General features: G+C 39.6%; 1 protein-coding gene across 1 annotated transcript in view; it reads right to left on the bottom strand.

The window, feature by feature from the left end:
* Positions 1 to 2,784: 2,784 nt before the first annotated feature.
* LOC130845227 (tumor necrosis factor receptor superfamily member 10B-like) overlaps positions 2,785 to 27,262 on the bottom strand; it is a 70,672-nt gene continuing 46,194 nt past the window's right edge. The window contains exons 8-9 of the mRNA XM_057722135.1: positions 11,446 to 11,518; positions 2,785 to 10,252 (exon numbers count right to left, since the gene is read on the bottom strand). Coding sequence (XP_057578118.1) covers positions 9,939 to 10,252; positions 11,446 to 11,518 — 387 coding nt within the window. The 3' untranslated portion in view covers positions 2,785 to 9,938. The remainder of the gene's footprint in view (positions 10,253 to 11,445; positions 11,519 to 27,262) is intronic.

Below are 27,262 nucleotides of genomic sequence, written 5' to 3'. Positions count from 1 at the left end.
CTGGTGTATTTTTCATTTAAGTCATGTTGTTCATCACTGATTGTTTGTTCTTTAGTTCTTCTAGGTCCGTGTTAAACATTCTTGTATTTCCTTAATCAGTGCCTCCATTCTATTCCCGAGATTTTGGATCAACTTTACTATCATTACTCTAAATTCTTTTTCAGGTTGGTTGCCTATTTCCTCTTTATTTATTTGGTCTTGTAGCTTTTTATCCTGCTCCTTCGTCTGTAACATGTTTTTTTTGTCATTTCATTTTTTTGATGGATGAGGCTGTGTTCCGGTCTTACTGGTTGTTTGGCCTGAGGTGTCCAGTACTGGGGTTTTTAAGCACTTGGGTAGAGCTGGGTCTTGGTGCAGAGATGAGGACCTCTGGGAGATCTCATACCAATTAATATTCCCTGGGGTCTGAGGTTCTCTGTTAGTCCAGTGATTTGGACTCAGTGCTCCCACCACAGGAGCTCAGGCCTGACCCCCAGTCAGGGAATCAAGATCTTGCAAGTTTCATGGTGTGGCAAAAAAAACAAAAAACAAACAAACAAACAAACAAACAAAAAGAGCAAAACAATAACAAAGAATAAAAAATAAAATAAAATTAGAAAAATAAATTAGAAAAAAAATATGAATGAAAACACAAACCACAATGCAAAACAGAACCACAACAGCAAAAAAAAAAAAAAAAAAAAGGCCGGAAAAGGCCTTGGGGGGTGGGGCTTGGGGGTGGGGCCTAGGCTCAGGACCCACATGGCCAGAAAAGGCCCTGAGGAGAATGGGGGTGAGGAACTAGGCTCTGCATGGAGGGAGGGAGCCTCAGAGGGCTGAGATTTAGGCCTGGGGCCCCAACAGGCTCGCTGGGGTCAAGTGGGTGGGGGAAATGCTGGCCTCATTCCCCTCTGATCTCCCAATCCCCTGAAACCCTGAAGGTTTCTCCCTGTCCCTGCTAATCCCTGCTCTGTGTGTGGGCCCCTCCAAGCATGGGAACCCCTCCCCCAGCCACCCCTCAAGGGTGCTGGTCCCATCCCACCTCCACTTGTCCTCCTCTCCTTCTTCCCCCATGTCCTACCTGGTCACTTGGGGATTCCTCCCACCCCTTTAGGTGTCCAGGGGTTCTCACCAGCACCTGGTAGGTGTCCTAGTTGTGAGGAGATGTGAACACACACCTTCCTACTCTGCCATCTTGACTCCTCCTCTGACTCATAGATAAACTCTTAAAACATGGCCTCTTAGTGCTCTGTCAGTCTTCACGCAATACCCCTATTCTGCCAGTTGTTAAGCCAAATGGGGAACATTGAATCGTACAAGACCTTAGAGCACTAAATGATGCAGTGGTCCCTATACATCCTCTCATGGCCAATCCTTATAATATATTAGTCCAGGTTCCTGGAGATGCCAAAAGTTTTACTGTGCTTGACCTCAAGGATGGCTTCTTTTGCATCCCACTTCATCCCTCATCATAGTATCTGTTTGCCTTTGACTGAACTAACCCCAACTAGGGCCAAATGCAACAATATAGCTGGACAGTATAGCTTCAGGGATTTTAGGGCAGGCTACATTTGTTCACCCAGGCCCTAGGAAAAGAACTAAGGGAAACACACCTAAAAGAATGGGCCATTCTACAGTATGTAGATGATATATTAATATGTAGTCCCACCATGGAGGCCTCAGATCAAAATACCATTGAAGTCCTTAATTTCCTTGGGGCCTGGGGTTACATGATCTCCCAGAAAAAAATCACAAATGTCAAAGCAACAAGTTAAATATCTGGGATATATTATAAACCCTGGAAGTAGACAGTTATCTCCATATGGAAAACAAACTATATTAGGCCTAAGTACCCCAAAGACAAAAAAAAATCTTTATACTTTCCTAGGCATGGCAGGATTTTGCAGGATTTGGACTAATGGCTAAGCCTCTATATGAAGCCACTAAGGACGCAGATATAGAACAATCATTACTTTGGACGGGGAAAAAGAAAAGGCTTTTAGCAATATAAACCAAGCCCTTACCATAGCTCCTGCTCTGGGTCACCCCAATTAAAAAAAAAATTATCTTGAATGTAGCAGAAAAACAGGGGACAGCCCTGGGGATCGTTGTATAAAAGCTGGGAGAATTTCCTCAGCCTATAGGCTGTTTTTCCAAACAACTAGCTTCCATGGCCCAAGGTTGGGCTGGCTGCCTCCGGGTGGTAGCTGCCACTGCTTTATTAGTGAAAGAAGCTAACAAGCTTAACTTTGGACAGCCACTGGCAATGCAGATCCCTCATCAAGTACAAGAGATTCTGGAGATTAAAGGCTACCATTGGATAACTGGAGGCCACCTTATTAAATACCAGGATTTACTCCTTGACTTCCCAGAGATAACCCTCAAAAGTTGCCACACCCTCAACCTGGCTACACTGATGCCCACTGAAGGCCCAGAACTAACACATTCCTGCCTTGAAACCCTTGACCAGGTTTATGCCTGTCGGCCTGACCTAATAGACCAGACCATAGAAAACCCCGAGGAAGAATGGTTTACTGATGGTAGTAGTTTCATTAAAGATGGCGTCAGGAGGGTGTGCCATTGTGAACACTTATAATGTTACAGAAGCAAAACATTTGCCACCTAACACTTCAACTCAGGGGGCTGAACTAATAGCCCTAACTCCAGCCTTAACCTTGGGGGAAGGAAAATTACCTATACAGACACAAAATATGCCTTCCTTGTTTTACATGTCCATGCAGCTAACTGGAAAGAAAGAGAACTTTTTTTTTTCATTTTATTTATTTATTTATTATTTTTGGGGGGTACACCAAGTTCAATCATCTGTTTTTATACACATATCCCCGTATTCCCTCCCTCCCTCGACTCCCGACCACCCTCCCTTTCCAGTCCTCTAAGGCATCATCCATCCTCGAGTTGAAATCCTTTTGTTATACAAAAGAGAACTTTTAAATGCAAAAAATTTCCCTGTAAAATATGGGGCTGAGATTTTACATCTCACAGAACTGTCTCAAAAGGCAGTCACTCACTGCCATGGGCACCAAAAGGAAAATTCTCAAATTACCCAAGGGAACAACAGGACAGATCAGGAAGCAAAGAAAGCAGCCCTGATGCCCATACCAGGTAGAGACCAACATTGAGAAAATTTGACAACAAGCCACTTGGCTTCAGCAGTTAACCACAAATCCTCTGTATTCAATATGGGCGGAGAAACTTAAAACTAGTTCTCTAGTTTGCTCTCTTGGATCCCACAAGGTATAAAAACCTTTCTGGCAGGAGGTTTTCATTTTCTTATAACCCTTTCCTTTTCAGTCATATTGATTTATGCCATATTTTGTTTACTGCTCTGTTGTCTTCCCTACTGCTGTAAGCCTGTGACTAAGACTTTTCTGTTCAAGAAGGGATCAACAAGTCCAGACCTTCCATTCTAAAAATAGAGAAACATGTTAAACTTTAACCCTGAGATTAACAAAAAATATATACCCAAGCAGAATGGCTTGTTGGCAGAGATGACATCCCTCCACTGTCTAGTCAACAGTTAAGAAAGCCCTCCCAAAGTTAACCTGGTTCCTTTCCTTTCTAGGCCCTTTCATGGCTATTGTTGTTCTTTTCCTTTTTAGTCCTTATTTCTTTAACCTTTTGGATAAGTTTGTGTCTTTTAGGCTCCAACAGTTTGAAGTAAGGTTCATGATGGTTCAAGGAATTCAGCCCATTCCAGCGGAGAGTGGCCCAGGTTCCTACAGGTCCTTGGAACAGTTAGCAAGGGACTTTTACACCTCTAGGGTAGGCTAGGGTCTGTGGCCCCTGTCCAGCAGGAAGACGTTTCAGAAGAAGAGACCTACAGCCCCTTACCCCTTAAGAATAAGGGTATAGAGTCTCTCAGAAGGGAATGAGACCAGCTGGGACCTGGGATCTTTGCTGCAGTGCTGCAATGCTTGCACCTGGACAAACATCTCCTCAAGCAACAAAATACAAAGAAACTATATGTGAATAAAAATAACTGCATGCAAGCACAGTTGGGGCAAATTCTGAACAAAAGGTACAGAGAGACCAAAAAACCTAACTGCCACTTTTGAAGAACACAGAGCAAAAGCAGGGTACTACACATGCCTCCTGCACACAATACCACCTAAAGGGTGGGCAAACCACCTAAACCACCCCTCTGGCCTGACCTCTGGACACACCCCTACCCTCATCCCATATAAGGAACAAGCCTGCCCCGCCTCCCAGGGAGTGAGCAAGAAAGGGAACCTGACCCTGTTGTTTGTTCTCACTCCCCACTGCTGCAGCAGGGGCCTCAATAAAGACTTGCCTGAAGAAAAAAAAGACACATTAGACCAGTTGTAATTAATTTATGTGTGTGTGTGTGTGTGTGTATAAAACATTCCATCCAAAAGCAGCAGAATACACAATTCTTTTCAAGTGCATATGGAACATTCTGCAGGATAGACTATATGCTAAGCCACAAAACAAATCTCAGTAAATTAAAGAAAACTGAAATCATATCAAGCATCTTTATGACCACAACACTATGAGACTAGAAATCAACTACAAGAGAAAAACTGCCTAAAACCACAAACATGTGGCAGCTAAACAATATACTACTAAACAGCCAATGGGTCACTGAAGAAATAAAAGAATAAATTAAAAAAAACACATGGAGGAGACATATGAAAATGAAAACACAATGATCCAAAATCTACAGGACACAGCAGATGCAGTTCTAAGAGGGAAGTTTATAGTGATACAAACTTACCTCTGGAAACAAGAAAAATATAAAATAAATAACCTAACCAAAGGAACAAGAAAAAGAAGAAGAAACAAAACCCAAAGTAAGTAGAAGGGAAAAAATCATAAAGATCAGAACAGAAATAAATGAAATAGAGACAAAAAAAAGTAGAAAAAAAATCTAAGAAACTAAAAGCTCGTTCTTTGAAAGGATAAACACAATTGATAAACCTTTAGAAAGACTCACAAAGGAAAAAAGGGAGAGAGCCTAAATCAGTAAGTCAAAAATGAAAAGAAGTTACACCCAACACCACAGAAATACAAATGATCATAAGAGACTACTACCAACAACTATATGCCAATAAAACGGACAACACAGAAGAAATGGAAACATTCTTAGAAAGGTACAATTGCCCAAGACAGAACCAGAAAGAAACAGAAAAAAGGAACATACCAACTACCAGTAATGAAATTGAATCAGTAATCAAAAAACTCCTCCAAAACAAAAGCCCAGAACTAGAAGTCTTAATAGGGGAATTCTACCAAACATTTAGAGAAGAGTTAACACCTATCCTTCTCAAATCATTCCAACTAATTGCAGACAAAGGAATGCTTCCAAACTCATTCTACAAGGCCAGCATCACCCTAATATAAAAGCTGACAAAGATATCACACACACAAAAATTACAGTCCAATATCACTGATGAAAATAGGTCCAAATATCCTCAACAAAATATTAGCAAACAAAATCCAACAATATATTGGAAGGATCTATATACCATGATCAAGTAGAATTTATCTCAGGGATGCAAGGATTTTTCAATATCTGCAAATATGATACCCCACATTAACAAACTGAAGAATAAAAACCATATGATCATCTCAATAGATGCAGAAGAAGCTTTTGACAAAATTCAATACCCATTTATAATTAAAAACTCTCAAAGTGGGCATAGAGGGAGAATACATCATAATAAAGCCCACATATGACAAACCTACAGCTAACAACATACTCAATGGTGAAAGGCTGAAAGCATTTTCTCTAAGATCAGGAACAAGGCAAGGATGCCTGTTGTCACCACTTTTATTCAACATAACATTGGCAGTCCTAGCCACAGCAAACACACACACACACACACACACACACACACACACACACACACACACACAATTCCTTCCAATTTAGAAGGAATCCAAATTGAAAAGGAAGAAGTAAAACTGTTATTGTTTGCAAATGACATAGTAATATACATAGAAAATCCTAAAGACACCACTAGAAAACTGAGAATTTGTCAATGAATTTGGTAAAGTTGCAGGATAAAAAATTAATATACAGAAATCTGTTGCATTTCTTTTTTAAAAAAATATTTTATTTATCTATCATCTATCTATCTATTTATTGGCTGCATTGGGTCTTCATTTTTGTACTTGGGCTTTCTCTAGTTGTGGTAAGTGGGGACTACACTTCATTACGATGTGCAGGCTTCTCATTGCAGTGGCTTTTTTTCTTGTTGCGGAGCACGGGCTCTAGGCATGTGGGCTTCAATGGTAACGGAGTGCAGGCTCAGTAGTTGTGGCACATGGGCTTAGTTGCTCCGAAGCACGTGCAATCTTCACAGACCAGGGATCAAACTTGTGTCCGCTGCATTGGCAGGTGGAATCTTAACCACTGCCCCACCAGGTAAGTCCCTGTTGCATTTCTATACACTAACAACAAACTATCAGAAAGAGAAATTAAGGAAACAATCCCATATACCATCACATCGAAAGGAATAAAATACCTAGGAATAAACCTACCTAGGAAGGTTAAAGACCTGTACTAGGAAAAATAGAAGACACTGATGAGAGAAATTGAAGATGATACAAACAAATGTAAAGATACACTGTGTTCTTGAAAGAATTAATATTGTTAAAATGACCATGCTATCCAAGGCAACCTACAGATTCAATGCAATCCCTATCAAAATACCAATGGTATTTTTCATAGAAATAAAACAAATAATCTTAAAATTTGAGTGGAAACACAAAAGACCTGGAATAGGCAAAACAATCTTGAGAAAAAAGAACAGAGCTGGAGGAATCATACTCCCTGATTTCATACTATACTACAAAGCTACAGTAATCAAAACAGTATGGCACTGGTACAAAAACAGAAATGTAGATCAATGGCACAGGATAGAAAGCCCAGAAATAAACCCATGCACCTATGGTCAATTAATCTATAATAAAGGAAGCAATACAATGGAGACAAGACAGTTTCTTCAATAAGTGGTGTTGGGAAAACTGGAGAGCAACATGTAAAATAATGATATTAGCATAGTCTCTAACACCATACACAAAAATAAACTCAAAATGAATTAATGACCTAAATGTAAAACCAGATACTATAAAACTCCTAGAGGAAAACATAGGCAGAACACTCTTTGACATAAATTGCAGCAAGATCTTTTTTGACCCACCTCCTAGAGTAATGAAAATAAAAGCAAAAATAAACAAATGGGACCTAATTAAACTTAAAATTTTTTGCAAAGCCAAGGAAACCACAAACAAAACAAAAAGACAATCTACAGAATGAGAGAAAATATCTGCTAATGATGTGACTAACAAGGGATTAATCTCCAAAATATACAAAGAACTTATACAGCTCAATAGCAAAAAAACAAACAACCCAATCAAAAAATGGGCAGCTACATGTAAAAGAATGAAATTAGAACACTTTTGCACATCATATACAAAAATAAACTCAAAATGGGTTAACAACTTAAATATAAGACCAGAAACCATAAAACACCTGGAAGAAAACAGGCAGAACACTCTTTGACATAAATCATAGCAATATATATTTTTGATCTGTCGCCTAAGACAAAGGAAACAAAAGCAAAAATAAACAGATAGACCTAATTAAACCTAAAAGACTTGCATGGCAAGGGAAACCACTGACAAAACAAAGAAACCCTATTGAATAGGAGAAAGTAGTTGCAAATGATATGACTGATAAGGGGTTAACAACCAGACAACTCAATTAAAAAATGGGCAGAAGACCTGAATAGACATTTTTCCAAAGAGGAAATGCAGATGGCCAACAGGTACATGAAAAGATGCCCGACAGCGCTAATCATCAGAGAAATGCAAATCAAAACCACAATGAGATATCATCTCACACCTGTCAGAATGGCTATCACCATAAATAAGTTTTGGCAAGGATGTGGAGAAAAAAAGAACCCTCATACACTGTTAGTGGGAATGTAAGTGGTGTAGCCACTTTGGAAAACAGTATGGAGGTTCCTCAAAAAACTATAAATAGAATTACCATGTGATCCAGCAATTCCACTACTGGGTAAATATCCAAAGAAAACATAAACTCTAATTCTAAAAGATATGTGTACCCCAATGTTCATAGCAGCATTATTTACAACAGCCAAGTTATGGAAACAACCTTAGCGTCCATCAACAGATGAATGGATGTGAATACGAGGTACATGCATATAATGGAATACTACTCAGCCATAGACAAAGAATGAATTTGCCATTTGCAGCAACATGGATGGACTTAGAGGGCACTATGCTAAGTAAAATAAGTCAGATAGAGAAAGATAAATACTGTATGATATCATGTATATGTGAAATCTAAAAAATACAACAAACTAGTGAACATAACAAGATAGAAGCAGACTCACAGATACAGTGGTTATCAGTGGTGAGAGGGAAGGGGGAAGGGACAATATAGGGGTAGGGAATTAAGATGTGCAAACTGTGATGTGTAAAATAAGCTAAAAGAATATAATACACAACATGGGAAATAAAGTAACTATTTTATCATTATTCTAAGTGTAGTATAACCTTTAAAAATTGTGACTCACTATATCATATACCTGTAACTTACATAATATTGCACAAATAAAGAAGTAACAGAAAGGGATACAAGAACAAAACTCTAAAGTTCCAGCCATTCTAGGCTCAATTCTCACAGGTTTTAACAATTGGTACCTGAAACTAACACAATATTGTAAATCAACTATACTTCAGTTTTAAAAAATGGAAAATTTCAAAAAAAAAAAGAAAGTATACATTCCAATGGTAAATAAAGAAAAAAGAAGAATTGGTAATTATATGTTCCCTTCAATGCAGAAGTGAGACACATACAGAGGCACTAAGCTCCTCATATTTGGAATCTGAACCCTAAAAAGGAAGTTCTGGGACTCAGGTTCACAGAGTACTGGAAGTGAGAGGGCCCATCTAGTGCTGAATCATCCAACATTGAATACAATCCATGAGCACCGTCCACTCTTCCTCCCAGAGAACTTGGTAGATACTGGGAGCAGATCCCTGTCCTCTCTCCCCGGAGCCCAGATGGAACTGAAGGTTCACTAACAAGACCAGACATGGCACATGACAGAGAAGCTATTTGACACTCACATCTAACCCATGTCCCACCCTTCCCACTCAGGTCCACAGGAGGAGGCCCATGCATGACAGCCCAGTTCATGGATACCAGACACAGGGCTGCATGTGGATGCCACTTCTCCTCACCTGTAATAAATAATATAAATAATCCCACAACTGTAAACTTGTCAGTTGGAAATGATGAACACTTTAAAAGTTGCTGGTCATCTAATCCTAGACAAAGTCAAACTCCCATATGAGGGAGAACTGATCCCATCGGTGCCTCCCAGTGTGATGGACTTCATCCTCCTCCCCCTTTGCACTTTTACTCATTTTGTGATTGCCTGCTCCCATCCAGGGAACCCATGTAGTCAACCTAATAAGCATATTTCCAAAAGGTTTCCTATGTTCATATAAATTTATACAAAAATATTAAAATGGAAAGATTCTTATCATAAAATATTGTCATAATTAAACATAAGTACACACATATCAACATGAGTGGCTCTCACAATATAAAAAATACACGTAAAAAGTGCAATTCTGGTAGGATGACAAAGTACACTAAACTAAATGACATCCTAAATCAACTCTTAGAACATACACAGGCATAAGTATTTATAAATATTTCTGCCATCATTTGTCAATGACATTTCATAAAAACTACTCCTGTTTTACTAAAAAGTTCTAGAACTCTACAACTGCTGCACATATCGCATGAGAGTGTTCTTTCAAGTATTGGTCAAGTGCTGGCTGTTTCATCCAGGCTGGTGTCCAATCATGCCTCCCTTTCCAGGAGAAAAGGTAAAGTAGGGAAGCTCTGGTTTCATAAAGAGATTCTTTTACACTCAGGACACAATAGAATCTGCTTCACCATCTTCATAGACATACTTTCCCGAGTCCAGCAGGTGGTCCTGAATTCTCTCCTTTGCCAATCTTTCCCCCAGTGTTTCCAAGGCGTCCAGCAGGGTGTTGACTGATGCCTGCCGTCCCTTGCTGCTGAGCCAGGTCTCCAGCATTTCATACAAGGCATCTCGAGGGACCCGGACCCTTTCTCTGACCAGACGGATCTCATTTTGCTTGAGACCCAGCTTCCTCATGAGCGAATCCCAGAGGTAACATGGCACCATGGTTGCAAAGTCATCGAAGAACAGTCTCAGGCCTAGATTGGGAGAAAGTCGCAGAGACAGAGTTGAGGCAGGGTTCAGAAAGGGCAGAGGAGCCTCAGGCCAGCCTAGACCCCACGGGGGGACCTGAGGAGCTCCCCCTGCTGGTGAACCTGCTGTTCTGCGTCCCTGACCTGCTTCCCATCAGCACAGAGTCAGGCCACACTGCATGGGCCTCACCTGTACCCAAGGCACTGCAGGCAGTCCAGGTCACCAGAGAGTCCTGCCCTAAGAGGGGGATGAGGGCCCACTGGGGAGGGGAGATGGACATATAGTGAGGGAGAAGGCAGTCTGTAGTAGGAGACAGAGGGTGGGACACAGTGGTGCAACAGACCTCAGAGGAGGGCACCTGCCCTTCTCACAAGAGTGAGGTCCCCTGGCTACCACCTCTGCCCTGGGGACAGAGCAAGGGCCTTGAGGTAGGAAGGTCTCTGGCCTCACACCCAGCTCGGCCTCACTGACTGACACTGCAGCAGAGCTAGATGGGGACAGACTCTGAGCAAGAACTTAACCCGTAAAATGCAGTAAACCCCCCCTGCCTCATGAGACTGTACTTGGGATTCAATGCGACGCATGTGAAATGCAGTGCACACCATCGTCCATAGGTATATAAGGTGGGCACCGAACACAAATTTATATTTTCTAACAGCTACACTGAAAAGTGTCAAAAAAAATAACAAGTAATACTAATTTTCGTAAAATATGGTACTAATTCAATATATTCTAAAATTGTCATTTCAGCATGTAATCAGTATACAAAACAAAACTGCTGAGACATCTTACAGTCCTTTTTTCTACCAATTCTTTGAAATATGGTATCGAGTTATACTACAGCTCATCAGATTTGGCCACAGGTCAGGAGCTCCACAGCCTCTTGGGGCCAGTGGGTGCCCTGCTGGACAGCACAGCCCCTTAGATGCCTCAGGGAGGGCCAGCCTGGCCCTGAGCAGCAAGGGAGGAGGGAGGATGGTGGAGGACGGAAGGACAGGGAGGTGTTAGGGGCCACTGATAGGGGACAGAGGGGTACAGGGTGGGGAGAAGAGGGGGCAGAGGGGGAATTAGAGTCTTGATGGTCTGGGGACAAGCCATCCCCTGCTCTGAGTTGCCCTAACAGCTATAGGGACAGCAGTGAGGACACTGTCCCTCTTCCCTCCACTCCTGCCCCGCTGCCTGGTAAAAAAACACTCACTGTCAATGGGGTCTGAGCCATTTGCTGGAACCAGTATCCTTCTCATCCGGAACCTTTCAGCTCCTGCTGGTTCCTGTAAAACACAATGGAGAAAAGCCTTGGTCTTAGTCAGGGGTCCATGATTCCAGACTGAGCCCGGCAACCAGCCCACTGTGTGACACGGGCAGCCACCTCCCCTCCCAGGTCTCTATGGAGATGGAGAGGAGTTTCCCACCCTGAGCAGTTCACAGGCTCATGTGCTCATGGAGGGGCATGTTCCTGCAGTAATGCTCACTTCTTAAGTGTCTGCTACAGCTTTGACAACTGTATAGAGCTGAGTAGCCATCACCCAATCAAGAAAGGGAACATTCCCACCCCCACACAGTCCCTTCTGCCCCTTCTAATCCTTTCCTACCCACTCCATCAGGAGACAAGGACTCCATCCCAGGCTTTTTGTAACTCAAATGAAGAGTATTTACAAGGGCATTTTGGAAAATGTAAATTAAGGGTCTATTATATGTATATGAAGGTGCTTTGACCAATAATAATGTACCATATCAACAGTCTAAATAAGGGAATGAAAGCATGTGATAGCCTCCGTGGAGACTGGAAAGGCATTTGACAGAATTAAACATGAATTCTGACTTTTTAAAAATATCTAAAAATAGGAGGCTGCATCCTCAATGATAAAATCTTCTATATGAACACGAGTCAACATCATTCCTTATGGTGAAATATTGGAGGCATTCACAATGAAATCAAATCAAGATCAAAATATCTGCCTTCTCTAAGCATTTTTGAACATTGTGAGTTCTGGATGATGCAGCAAGCAAGATATGAAGCAAAAATGAGGCAGGACTAGAGGAAGTGGACAGAAATAATAATTATTATTTTAATGTGACTGTATATATCAAAAACCCTAAGGTTTAAGCTACAGTACTTAAAAATTAATGCATGTTTTTTTGTTTTTTTGTTTTGTTTTGTTTTTTAGCAGCAAACAGAAACTTTATTCATTGGCCAAAGGATGGAGAAGGAGGAGCTCATGCTCTAAAAATACTTTCTCCCCATTACAGGCAAGGCAAAATTCCTGTAGAAAAAGGTGAAGGAGGTTATAGGGTACGGGGATCTTTTATCATCCTGACTTGTGGAAACAGGTGGCGATTTTCCAGAATGCAGCTCATGCCTCTTTTCAGCCCTCGTGTGGTCCTTCAGTGTCTGGGTCAGAAGCAGGTCTAACCAACATGGCACAGTAGGTCAGAGATCTTATTACAATGAGATGGTAATGAGATGTAGAGAGACCTTTGTCCCAATTTTTAGATTTAGCTAGCTTATGCCGGTTTCTTGTGGTTAAGCCTTCTTCTAATTATGCAGAAACAACTAGAAGATACAGTCAGTTTTGGGTTTTCTGCAAGTTTGCCCAGAGTAGGGGGGTTACCAGAAGTGGGAGGCTTCTTTACCTCCTTGCCTAAGACAGGTGCCCTTATTCTTTAGTTTAGGTACAGATTGACTTGCTCCCCTGGGTGACAAAATTTTTCCTTATTTTATTGACAAGGAAACTGAGACTCAGTGTTAATCCTAATTCTGAAATAAACATGATTACCATACATTGGATGACTTCTCTCTCCTAAAGCCGCTGGGTAGCTCTTTGTTTTCAGATAGTCAAATGGCAAAGTTATAATAGCTTCCTGTTCTTAAATTGTTAGTACCAATTTAATCCCTAAGATTAAAGGTGAAAATAGATTAATCTCTTCTGATACATTTTTTAAGATTGAGCAGTAGGGAATTCCCTGGCAGTCCAGTGGTGCAGTGGTGAGGACTCTGTATTTTCACTGCCAAGGGCCTGGTTTCAATCCCTGGTGAACTAGGATCTCACAAGCTGCAAAGTGCAGCCAAAAAAAAAAAAAAAGATTGAGCAATAATATTTATCATCTCCCCCAAAATCTTACTTTGACATTGTTTCCTACCTTCTGAAAAGCCTCACCCTTTTCCTATATGAAAGCATTGTTTCATTTACTTTATTTCTTATTTTATTTTATTATTATTATTATTTTGGCTGCATTGGGTCTTTGTTGCTGTGTGTGGGCTTTCTCTAGTTGCGATGAGTGGGAGCTACTCTTAGTTGCGGTGTGAGGGCTTCTCATTACGAATGCATGTCTTGATAAATGTTAAAAACATAGCAGAAACAACATATTAGAAAATGGGATTATAAGAGGATCCAACCATTAAGAGTAAAAAAACACATGAGATATACAGAAACAGCTTTGACAAGAAATAGGCATAATCTATCTGAAGAACTCAAATCTTAGTTGAGCCATAATAAAAATCCTTGACTTGAAATGCTATCTCCTTTTTAAAATATATTTTTCATTGAGTTATAGCTGATTTACCATATCATACTAGTATCAGACGTACAATGTAGTGATTCAAAATTTTTATAGATTATATTCCATTTAAAGTTATAAAATATTGGCTATATTTCCTGTGCTATACAATCTATTTTTGTAGATATTTGTTTTGTATATAGTAGTTTGTACCTCTTTTTTTAAAATAAATTTATGGGGCTTCCTAGGTGGCGCAGTGGTTAAGAATCCGCCTGCCAATGCAGGGGACACAGGTTCGATCCCTGCTCCAGGAAGATCCCACATGCCACGGAGCAACTAAGCCCGTGTGCCCAAAAAACAAAAAACAAAACAAAACAAAAAAAAAATAAATAAATTTATGTATTTATTTATTTTATTGGCTGTGTTGGGTCTTTTTTGCTGTATGCGGGCTTTCTTTAGTTGCGGTGAGTGGGGGCTACTCTTCGTTGTGGTGTGCGGGCTCCTCATTGCCGTGGCTTCTCTTGTTGCGGAGCATGGACTCTAGGCATGTGGGCTTCAGTAGCTGCAGCACATGGGCTCAATAGTTGTGGCTCACGGGCTTTAAAGCGCAGTCTCAATAGTTGTGGTGCATGGGCTTAGTTGCTCCATGGCATGTGGGATCTTCCTGGAGCAGGGATCGAACCCATGTCCCCTGCATTAGCTGGCGGATTCTCAACCACTGCGCCACCTAGGAAGCCCGGGGCCACTATTCATTGTTGTGCGCAGGCTCCTCATTGCAGTGGCTCCTCTTGTTGTGGAGCACAGGCTCAATAGTTGTGGTGCACGGGCTTAGTTGCTCTGTGGCATGTGGGATCTTCCCGGAGCAGGGCTCGAACCTGCATCCCCTGCATTGGCAGGTGGATTCTTAACCACTGCACCACCTAGGAAGTCCGGTTTGTACCTCTTAATCCCCTATCCCTGTTTTGGCCCCCCCACTTCCCTTTCCCCTGGTAACCACTAATTTGTTCTCTGTATCTGTGAGTCTGCTTCTTTCTTGTTATATTCATTTGTTTTTTTATTTCTTAAATGCCACATTAGGTGATAACATATAGTATCTATCTTTCTCTGTCTGACTTATTTCACTAAGCATAATACCCTCCATGTCCATCCATGTTGCTGCAAATGGCAAAATTTCATTCTTGTTTATGGCTGAGTAGTATTCCATGATATATATATGTATTTATGCATGTGGGCTTTCTCTAGTTGTGGTGAGGGAAGGCTACTCTTCCTTGCCGTGAGTGGGCTTCTCATTGCAGTTGCTTCTCTTGTTGCAGAGCACGGGCTCTAGGCACACAGGCTTTAGTAGTTGTGGCACACAGGATCAGTAGTTGTGGCTCATGGGCTCTAGAGCACAGGCTCCGTAGTTGTGGCACATGAGCTTTGTTGCTCCATGGCATGTGGGATCTTCCCAAACCAGAGATCAAACCCGTGTCCTCTGCATTGGCAGGTAGATTCTTAACCACTCAGGGAAGTCCCAATACATGCATCTTTTAGAATTAGTGTTTTCACTTTTTAAAAAATATGAATCCAGTAGTGGAACTGCTGGATCACATGGTAATTCTATTTATAGTTTTTTGAGGAAACTCCATACTGTTTTCCAAAGCGGCTGCACCATTTACATTCCCACTAACAGTGTATGAGGGTTCTTTTTCCTCATATCCTTGCCAAAACTTGTTATTTATGGTCTTTTTGATGATAGCCATTCTGACAGGTGTGAGATGATATCTCATTGTGGTTTTGATTTGCATTTCTGATGATTAGTGATGTCAGGCATCTTTTCATGTACCTGTTGGCCATCTGCATTTCCTCTTTGGAAAAATGTCTATTCAGGTCTTCTGCCCATTTTTTAATTGAGTTTTCTGGTGTTTTTTAAATATTGAGTTGCATGAGCTATTTATATATGTTGGATAGCAACCCCTTATCAATCATATCATTTGCAAATATTTGCTCCTATTTAGTAGGGTGTCTTTTTGTTTTGTCAATGGTTTCCTTTGCTGTACAAAAGCTTTTAAGTTTAATTAGATCTATCTGTTTACTTTTGCTTTTGTTTTCTTTGCCTCAGGCAACAGATCCAAAAAAATATTGCTATGACTTATGCCAAAGAGTGTTCTGCCTATGTTTTCTTCCAGGTGTTTTATGGTTTCTGGTCTTATATTTAAGTTGTTAATTCATTTTGAGTTTATTTTTGTATATGATGTGCAAAAATGTTCCAATTTCATTCTTTTACATGTAGCTGTCCAGTTTTTCCAGCGTCACTTACTGAAGAGAATGTCTTTTCTACATTGTTTATTCTTGCTGCCTTTGTCATAGATTAATTGACTCTAAGTGCATGGGTTTGTTTCTGGGCTCTCTATTCCATTATGTTGATCTGTGTGTCTGTTTTTGTAGCTTTGTAGTATAGTATGAAATCAAGGAGCATAATACCTTCAACTTTGTTCTTTCTTAAGACTGTTGTGGCTATTCCAGGTCTTTTGTGTTTCCACACAAATTTTAAGATTATTTGCTCTATTTCTATGAAAAATACCATTCATATTTTGACAGGGATTGCATTGAACCTGTAGATTGCCTTGGATAGCATGATCATTTTAGCAATATTAATTCTTCCAATTCAAGAACATAGTGTACCTTTCCATTTGTTTGTGTCATCTTCAATTTCTTTCATCAGTGTCATATAGTTTTTCAAGTACAGGTATTTTACCTCCTTAGTTAGATTTATTCCTAGAAATTTATTCTTGTTGATGTGATGGTAAATAGGATTATTTCCTTAATTTCTCTTTCTGATAGTTTGTTGTTAGTGTATAGAGATGCAACAGATTTCTGTATATTAATTTTGTATCCTGCAAATTTACCAAATTCATTGACAAGCTCTAGCAATTTTCTAGTAGTGTCTTTAGGATTTTCTATGCATATTACAGTTTTACTTCTTCCTTTTCAATTTGGATTCCTTTTCATGTATTTTTTTGTGTCTGTTTGCAGTGGCTAGGACTTCCAATACTATGTTGAATAAAAATGGTGACAGCGGGCATCCTTGCCTTGTTCCTGATCTTAGAGAAAATGCTTTCAGCTTTTCACCATTAACTATGTTGTTAGCTGTGGGTTTGTCATATATGGCCTTTATTATGTTTAGGTATGTCCCCTCTGTGCCCACTTTTTAATTATAAATGGATATTGAATTTTGTCAAAAGCTTCTTCTGCATCTTTTGAGATGATCATATGGTTTTTATTCTTCAGTTTGTTAATGTTGTGTATCATATTGATTGATTTGTACAAACTGAAAACTCCTTACATCCCTGGGATAAATCCCAGTTGATAATGGTGTATATTTCTTTTACTGTATTGTTGGATTCAGTTTGCTCATATGTTGTTGAGGATTTTTGTATCTATGTTCCTCAGTGATATTGGACTGTAATTTTCTTTTTTGTGATATCTTTGTCAGCTTTTAGTATCAGAGTGATGCTGGCCTTCTAGAATGAGTTTGGAAGCATTCCTTTCTCTGCAATTAGTTGGAATGGTTTGAGAAGGATAGGTGATAACTCTTCTCTAAATATTTGGTAGAATTCCCCTCTGAAGCCATCTGGTCCTGGACTTTTGTTTTGGGGGAGTTTTTTGATTACTGATTCAATTTCATTACTGGTAGTTGATCTGTTCCTATTTTCTATTTCTTCATAGTTCAGTCTTTGGAGATTGTACATTTGTAGGAATTTGTTCATTTCTTCTATGTTGTCCAATTTATCAGCATGCAGTTATTTGTATTGATTTCATAATGATCCTTTATATTTCTGCAGAGTTGGTTTAACTTCTCTTATTTTTTTTACTTATGATTTGTATTGATTTGGGGCCTCTCACTCTTTTCTTGATTAGTCTGGTGAAAGGTTTATTAATTTTCTTTTTCTTTTCAAAGAACCAGCTCTTAGTTTCATTGATCTTTTCTACTGTTTTGTTTAGTCTCTATTTCACTATTTATTCTCAGATCTTTAGGGTATTTCTTCCTTCTACTTATTTTGGGTTTTGTTTGTTCTTCTTTTTCTTGTTTCTTGAGGTGCAAGGTTAGGATGTTCATTTTAGATTTTTCTAGTTTCCTGAGGTAAGCTTGTATCACTATAAACTTCCCTTTTAGAACTGCTTTTGCTATGTCTTATAGATTTTTGGATCATGGTGTTCTCATTTTCATTTGTCTCCAGATATTTTTAAAATTCTCCTATGATTTCTTCAGTGATCCATTGGTTGTTTAATAGTATATTGTTTAGACTCCATGTGTTTATGTTTTTTGCAGTTTTTTTTTTTCTGGTAGTTGATTTCTAGTCTCATTGCACTCTGGTCAGAAAAGATACTTGATGTGATTTCAATTTTCTTAAACTTATCAGGTTTCCTTTGTGGCCTAGTATATGATCTATCCTGGAGAAATGTTCCATGTGCATGTCTATACAGCACAATGTATATTCTGCTGTTTTTGGATGGAATGTTCTCTCTCTCTCTCTCTCTCTCTCTCTCTCTCTCTCTCTCTCTATATATATATATATATATCAATTAAGTACATCCGGTCTAATGTGTCTTTTAAGGCCAGTGTTTCCTTATTGATTTTCTTTCTGGATGATCTGTCCATTGATGTAAGTGAGGTGTTAAAATCTCCTACTATTATTGTGTTACTGTCAATTTCTCCCTTTATGTCTGTTCATATTTGCTTTATGTGTTTAGGTGCTACTACATTCAGTGCATATATATTCACAACTGTTATATCTTCTTCTTGAATCGATCCCTTGACAATTAGTTCATGTCTTTCTTTGTCTCTTATCACAGTCTTTGTTTTAAAGGCTATTTTGCCTGATATAAGTATTGATACCCTGGATTTCTTTTGATTTCCATTAGCATGGAATACCTTTTTCCAACCCCTAACTTTTAGCCTGTGTGTATCTTTAGAGCTAGTGGGTCTCTTGGAGGTATCATATATATGGGTCTTGTTTTGTATCCACTCTATGTCTTTTGATTGGAGCATTTAGTCTTTATTCATTTAAAGCAGTTATTGATAATTATGTACTTATTATCATTTTGTTAATTGTCTTCAGATTTTGGGGGTAATTCTTTTTATTTTTCCTTTTTCTTCTTTTGTTCTCTTCTCTGTGACTGATGACTATCTTTATTGTTATGTTTGTATTCTTTTCTCTTCTCTGTGTGTATGTACTATAAGTTTTTGATTTCTGGTTACTGAGAGGTTTATATATATCAAACTATCTATATGTGTGTTTGTGTGATTATTTTAAGTTGCTGATCTCTTACTTTCAAGAGAATTTTATAAACCCTGTTTTTTTATTCCTCTTGCCCCTCAATTCCTGTTTTTTACATTATATTTTATACCTTTTGGTTTTGTATATTTCATCACTACTTATTGTGGATATAGATGATTTTAATACTTCTGTTTTTTACCTTCCTACTACCTTTTATGTGGTTGATTTACTATCTTTACTGTATATTTGCCTTTACCAATTAGGTTTTTACTTTTGTAAGTTTCATGTTTCTAGTTGTGGGCTTTTCTTTTCCACTAAGAGAAGTCCCATTAACATTTCTTGTAAGGCTAGTTTGGTGGTGCTGAACTCTTTTAGCTTTATTAGGTCTGTAAAACTTTTTATTATGTTCATCAAATAAGAATGAGAGACTTGCTGAGTATTCTTGGGTATAGGTTTTTCCCTTTCAACACTTTAAATATATTGTGCCACTCCCTCTGGCCTGCAGTTTCTGCTGGAAAGTCAGCTCATGGCCTTATGGGAGTTCCCCTATATGTTACTTGTTGCTTTTCCCTTTTTGCTTTTAATATTCTCTCTTTATCTTTAATTTTTGCTATTTTAATTACAATGTATGTTGATGTGGTCCTCCTCAGGGGTTATCAGGGCTAGTGCCAGTCACTGGTATGTGGAGCCAAATCCTGAGATCTCTGGCTGCAGGGCCATAGAGGTCCTGAAGCTGGAGTCAGCCCACTAGTGGGTGGGATTGGATCTTGAAGCCACTGGCTGAGGGGCTCAAAGTGTCCCAGAGCTATAGTTGGCCTGCTGTTGTGCATGGCTGTGGGCCGGTGGGGTTCCAGAGCTTATGGTGGCCTGCTGATGTATTAGCTGGGTCCTGATAAGTCTGCTGAGAGGTGGCAGTATTCCTGAGGCTGGGGCCCAGTGGGTCCTATGGCTGGTGTCTGCCCACTGGTGGTGGGGGCTGGGTCTCTGGCTGCAGGGCCCTATGATTTTCTGGGACTAGTGCCTGTACACTGGCGTGTGGGGCTGGGTTCTGGGCCTACTGGGAGACAGGGCTGTCCAGGGGCAGCTGTGGGCTCAGGTGGTCTTAACTCAGGCTGCCTACTGGTGGGTGGGGCTGTGTCTCTACCTGGCTAGGTGCTTGGCCTGAGGCATCAAAGTGCTGGTGCCTATAGGCTGGTGGATGGGGGTAGGGCTGAATCCCAAGGCTAATCAGCTAGAGCAAGAATTCCAAAATGATGCTTTCCAGCACCAGCATCCATGTGGTAGAATGAACGCCCCCAAATTGCTACCAGCAGTGTCTATGTCCCCAGGATGAGATCCAGTTGCCTCTTGCCTCTCCAGGACTCTCCAGGATCAGGAGGTAGGTCTGATCCACACTTCTTTCAAATTTCTGCTCTTCCCTGTGTCCCAGAGGTTGTGAGATTTTACGTGCTCCCTTTAAGATGCAGGTTCTATTTCCCATAGCCCTCCAGGTCTCCTGAAAGTAAGGCCCCATTGGCCTTAAAGCCAAATGTTCTAGGGGCTTGTCTTCCTGGTGCAGAACTCCTGGGCTGGGGAGCCAGATGTGGGGCTCTTGCTCCTTGGGGAGAACTTCTGCAAATATAATTAGCCTCCCATTTGTGGGTTGATTGCCCAGCGATATGGGTTTTTACTGTACTACAACTCAGCCATCTTCTGGTTCCTTCTTTATATCATTAATTGTAGAAAATATTTTCTGGTAGATTCTGGTATTTCTCATCAATAGTTCCTCTGTAAATAGTTATAATTTTGTTGTGCCTGTGAATGGAGGTGAGCTCAGGGTCTTTCTCCTCCACCATTATGTTTACTCTCTCAATACTATCTTCTTTGATAAGAACAGTATTGAATATTAACAAGATCTTAATTCTTCCTAGATCAATTTATGAATTTAAGGTAATATAAAAAGTTTCAATAATTTTCTTAGGTGAGGAGGATATCTGATAAAAAATTCCAAATTTTATCTGGGTAAGCAATAAATTTTGAAAAAGTAAGTTAAGAGGGCTCTCTCAGGTATTAAAACATATTAGACAGTTTCACTGGTATTGTATATAGATGGCATATGCATAAAGATTTTAGCAAAGAATCACTGAAAATTATCCCTCATAGTTACCTGAAGTAAAAAGAACTAAAGGGCTGGAAAAAGATTACAGGATGAGGCCTTCACGACTCACTGAGAAACTTTCCACACTGCTTAAATTTTCTCAATGTGGATATGTATTAACTACTGTGAAAAAATGTAAAAAGTGATCAATCAAGATGGAGGGATTATTTGTCTTTTCTGTTTGTTTATTTGTTTCCTTTTACACTTTCTCTTTAAACAGAATGCAGTATAGGAGAAGAATCAAGATGGCGGAGTAGGAGGACGTGCGCTCACTCCCTCTTGCAAGAGCACCGGAATTACAACTAACTGCTGAACAACCATCAACAGAAAGACACTGGAACTCACCAAAAAAAAACCACCCCACATCCAGAGACAAAGGAGAAGCTGCAATGAGATGGTAGGAGGGGCGCAATCATGTTAAAATCAAATCCCATAAATGCTGGGTGGGTGACTCACAAGCTGGAGAACAGTTATACCACAGAAGTCCTGAGGGTTCTGAGCCCCACATCAGGCTTCCTAACCTGGCGGTCCAGCAATGGGAGGAGGAATCCCCAGAGAATCAGACTTTGAAAGGCAGCGGGATTTGATTGCAGGACCTCCACAGGACTGGGGGAAACGAAGACTCCACTCTTGCAGGGCACACAAAAAAGTGTGCTCACCAGAACCCAGGGGGAAGGAGCAGTGACCCCATAGGAGACTGAACCAGACCTACCTGCTGGTGTTGGAGGGTTGCCTGCAGAGGTGGGGGGCAGCTGTGGCTCACCAAGGAGACAGGGGAACTGGCAGCAGGGGTTCTGAGAAGTGCTCATTGGTGTGAGCCCTTCCAGAGTCCACCATTAGCTAGCTCCACCAAAGAGCCTGTAAGCTCCAGGGCTGGGCGACCTCAGGCCAAACGACCACCAGGGTGGGAACACAGCCCCACCCATTGGCAGACAAGCAGATTAAAGTGTCACTGAGCTCCACCCACCAAATCAGATTAAAGTGTCACTGAGCTACACCCACCCAGCCCAACCCACCATCAGTCCCTCCCATCAGGAAGCACTCATGAGCCTCCTAGACAGCTTCCTCCACAAGAGGGCAGACAGCAGAATCAAGCAGTATCAGCACTATTTCATCTTGTGGAACTGAAAATCACAGCCACAGAAAGATGGAGAAAATGAAAAGGCAAAAGACTTTGTACCAGATGAAGGGACAAGATAAAACACCAGAAAAACAACTAAATGAAGAGGAGATAGGCACCCTTCCAGAAAAAGAATTCAGAATAATGATGGTGAAGATGATCCAGGACTTTGAAAAAAGATTGGATGCAAAGATTGAAAAGTTGCAAGAAAAGTTTACCAAAGACCTAGAAGAATTAAAGAACAAACAAACAGAGATATGCAACACAATAACTGAAATGAAAAATACACTGGAAGGAACCAATAGCAGATTAACTGAGGCAGAAGGACGAGTAAGTGACCTGGAAGACAGAATGGTGATAATCACTGATGTGGAAAAGAATAAAGAAAAAAGAATGAAAAGAACTGAAGAGACCCTAAGGGACCTCTGGGACAATGTTAAATGCACCAACATTCGCATTATAGGGGTCCCAGAAGGAAAAGAGAGAGAGAAAGGACCTGAGAAAATACTGGAAGAGATTACAGTTGAAAACTTCCCTAACATGGGAAAGGAAATAGCTACCCAAGTCCAGGAAGCGCAGAGAGTCACAGGCAGGATAAACCCAAGGAGAAACACGCCAAGACATACAGTAGTCAAACTGACAAAAATTAAAGACAGAGAAAAGCTATTAAAAGCAACAAGGGAAAAATGACAAATAACATACAAGGGAACTCCCATAAGGTTAACAGCTGATTTCTCAGCAGAAACTCTACAAGCCAGAAGGGAGTGGCATGATATATTTAAAGTGATGACCGGGAAGAACCTACAACCAAGAATACTCTACCCAGCAAGGATCTCATTCAGATTTGATGGAGAAATCAAAAGCTTTACAGACAAGCAACAGCTAAGAGAATTCAGCACCACCAAACCAGCCTTACAACAAATGCTAAAGGAACTTCTCTAAGCGGGAAACAGAAGAGAAGAAAAGGACCTACAAAAACAAACCCAAAACACTTAAGAAAATGGTAATAGGAACATACATATCGATAATCACCTTGAATGTAAATGGACTAAATGCCCCAACCAAAAGACAAAGACTGGCTGAATGGATACAAAAACAAGACCCATATATATGCTGTCTACAAGAGACCCGCTTCAGACCTAGGCACACGTATAGATGGAAAGTGAAGGGATGGAAAAAGATATTCCATGCAAATGGAAATCAAAAGAAAGCTGGAGTAGCGATACTCATATCAGATAAAATAGACTTTAAAATAAAAAATGTTACAAGAGACAAGAAAGGACACTACATAAAGATTGAGGGATCAATCCAAGAAGAAGAGATAACAATTATAAATATATATGCACCCAATATAGGAGCACCTCAATACATAAGGCAAATGCTAACAACTATGAAAGAGGAAATTGACAGTAACACGAACATAGTGGGGGACTTTAACACCCCACTTACACCAATGGACAGATCATCCACACAGAAAATTAATACGGAAACACAAGCTTTAAATGACACAATAAATCAACTGGATTTAATAGATATCTATAGGACATTACATCCAAAAACAGCAGGTTACACCTTCTTCTCAAGTGTACATGGGACATTCTCCAGGATAGAACACATTTTGCGTCATAAATCAAGCCTTGGTTAATTCAAGAAAATTGAAATTGTATCAAGCATCTTTTCTGACCACAATGCTATGAGATTAGAAATCAATTACAGGAAAAATACTGTAAAAAACACAAACACATGGAGGCTAAAGAATATGCTACTAAATAACCAACAGATCACTGAAGAAATCAAAGAGGAAATCAAAAAATACCTAGAGACAAATGACAATGAAAACACAACGATCCAAAACCTATGGGATGCAGCAAAGGCAGTTCTAAGAGGGAAGTTTATAGTGATACAATCCTACCTCAAGAAACAAGAAACATCCCAAATAAACAATCTAACCTTACACCTAAAGAAACTAGAGAAAGAAGAGCAAAAAAAACCCAAAGTTAGTAGATGGAGAGAAATCATAAAGATCAGAGCAGAAATAAATGAAATAGAGACAAAGAAAACAACAGCAAAAATCAATAAAACTAAAAGCTGGTTCTTTGAGAAGATAAATAAAATTGATAAACCTCTAGCAAGACTCATCAAGAAAAAGAGGGAGAGGACTTAAATCAATAAAATTAGAAATGAAACAGGAGGAGTTACAATGGACACTGCAAAAATAAAAAGCACCATAAGCAATTACTACAAGCAACTATATGCCAATAAAATGGACAACCTGGATGAAATGGACAGATTCTTAGAAAAGTATAAACTTCCTAGACTGAATCAGGAAGAAATAGAAAATATGAACAGACCAATCACAAGTAATGAAATTGAAACTGTGATTAAAAATCTCCCAACAAACAAAAGTCCAGGACCAGATGGATTCACAGGTGAATTTTATCAAACATTTACAGAAGAGCTAACACCCACCCTTCTCAAACTCTTCCAAAAAATTGCAGAGGAAGGAACACTCCCAAACTCATTTTATGAAGCCACCATCACCCTGATACCAAAACCAGACAAAGATACTACAAAAAAAGAAAACTACAGACCAATATCACTGATGAATTTAGATGCAAAAGTCCTCAACAAAATACTAGCCAACAGAATTCAACAACACATTAAAAGGATCAAACACCATGATCAAGTGGGGTTTATCCCTGGAATGCAAGTATTCTTCGATATACGTAAATCAATCAATGTGATACACCACATTAACAAATTGAAGGATAAAAACCACATGATCATCTCAATAGATGCAGAAAAAGCTTTTGACAAAATTCAACACCCATTTATGATAAAAACTCCCCAAAAGGTGGGCATAGAGGGAACCTACCTCCACATAATAAAGGCCATATATGACAAACCCACAGCAAACATCATTCTCAATGGTGAAAAACTGGAAGCATTCCCTCTAAGATCAGGAACAAGATAAGGATGTCCACTCTCTCCACTACTATTCAACATAGTTTTGGAAGTCCTTGCCACAGCAATCAGAGAAGAAAAAGAAATCAAAGGAATCCAAATTGGAAAAGAAGAAGTAAAACTGTCACTGTTTGCAGATGACATGATACTATACATAGAAAATGCTAAAGATGCCACCAGAAAACTACTTGAGCTAATCAATGAATTTGGTAAAGTTGCAGGACACAAAATTAACACACAGAAATCTCTTGCATTTCTATACACCAACAATGAAAGATCAGAAAGAGAAATTAAGGAAACAATCTCATTCACCATTGCAACAAAAAGAATAAAATACCTAGGAATAAACCTAACTAAGGAGGTAAAAGACCTGTACTCAGAAAACTATAAGACACTAATGAAAGAAATGAAAGAAGACACAAACAGACGGAGGGACATACCGTGTTCTTGGATTGGAAGAATCAACATTGTGAAAATGACTATACTAAAAAAAGCAATTTACAGATTCAATGCAATCCCCATTAAATTACCAATGGCATTTTTCACAGAACGAGAACAAGAAATTTTACGATTTGTATGGAAACGCAAAAGACCCCGAATAGCCAAAGCAATCTTGAGAAGGAAAGACGGAGTTGGTGGAATCAGGCTTCCTGACTTCAGGCTATACTATAAGGCTACAGTGATCAAGACAGTATGGTATTTGCACAAAAACAGAAATATAGATCAATGGAACAGGATAGAAAGCCCAGAGATAAACTATGGTCAACTAATCTATGACAAAGGAGGCAAGGATATACAATGGAGAAAAGGTAGCCTCTTCAATAAGTCGTGCTGGGAAAACTGGACAGCTACATGTAAAAGAATGAAATTAGAACACTTCCTAACACCATACACAAAAATAAACTCAAAATGGATAAAAGACCTAAATGTAAGGCCAGACACTATAAAACTCCTGGAGAAAAACATAGGAAGAACACTCTTCGATGTAAATAACAGCAAGATCTTTTTTGATCCACCCCCTAGAATAATGGAAATAAAAACAAAAATACATAAATGGGACCTAATGAAACTTCAAAGCTTCTGCACAGCAAAGGAAACTAGAAGCAAGACCAAAAGACAACCCTCAGAATGGGAAAAAATATTTGCAAATGAATCAACAGACAAAGGATTAATATCCAAAATATATAAACAGTTCATCCAGCTCAATATCAAAAAATAAACAACCCAATCAAAAAATGGGCAGAAGACCTAAATAGGCATTTCTCCAAAGAAGACATACAGATGGCCAAGCACATGAAAAGCTGCTCAACATCACTCATTATTAGAGAAATGCAAATCAAAACTACAATTAGGTATCACCTCACACCGGTTAGAATGGGCATCATCAGAAAATCTACAAACAGTAAATGCTGGAGAGGGTGTGGAGAAAAAGGAACGCTCTTGCAATGCTGGTGGGAATGTAAATTGATACAGCCACTATGGAAAACAGTATGGAGGTTCCTTGCAAAACTAAAAATAGAACTACCATATGACCCAGCAATCCCAATGCTGGGCATATACCCAGAGAACACCATAATTCAAAAAGACACATGCACTCCATTGTTCATCGCAGCACTATTTACAATAGCCAGGACATGGAAGCAACCTAAATGTCCATCAACTGATGAATGGATAAAGAAGATGTGGTACATACATACAATGGAATATTACTCAGCTGTAAAAAGCAATGAAACTGGGACATTTCTAGAGACATGGATGGACCTAGAGACTGTCATACAGAGTGACGTGAGTCAGAAAGAGAAAAACAAATATTGTATATTAACACATATATGTGGACTATAGAAAAATGGTACAAATCAACCGGTTTGCAAGGCGGAAATAGAGACACAGATGTAGAGAACAAACATATGGACACCAAAGGGGATAGCGGGGAGGACTGGTGGGGGAAAGAATTGGGAGACTGGGATACCAAACTGTACACTCTAAATATATACAGTTTATTGTAAAAAATAAACAAATAAAAAGTTAAAAAAAA

Source organism: Hippopotamus amphibius, chromosome 2 (assembly GCF_030028045.1).
Source record: "Hippopotamus amphibius kiboko isolate mHipAmp2 chromosome 2, mHipAmp2.hap2, whole genome shotgun sequence".
Lineage (NCBI taxonomy): Eukaryota > Metazoa > Chordata > Mammalia > Artiodactyla > Hippopotamidae > Hippopotamus > Hippopotamus amphibius.
This window is presented reverse-complemented; position numbering and strand designations above follow the sequence as displayed.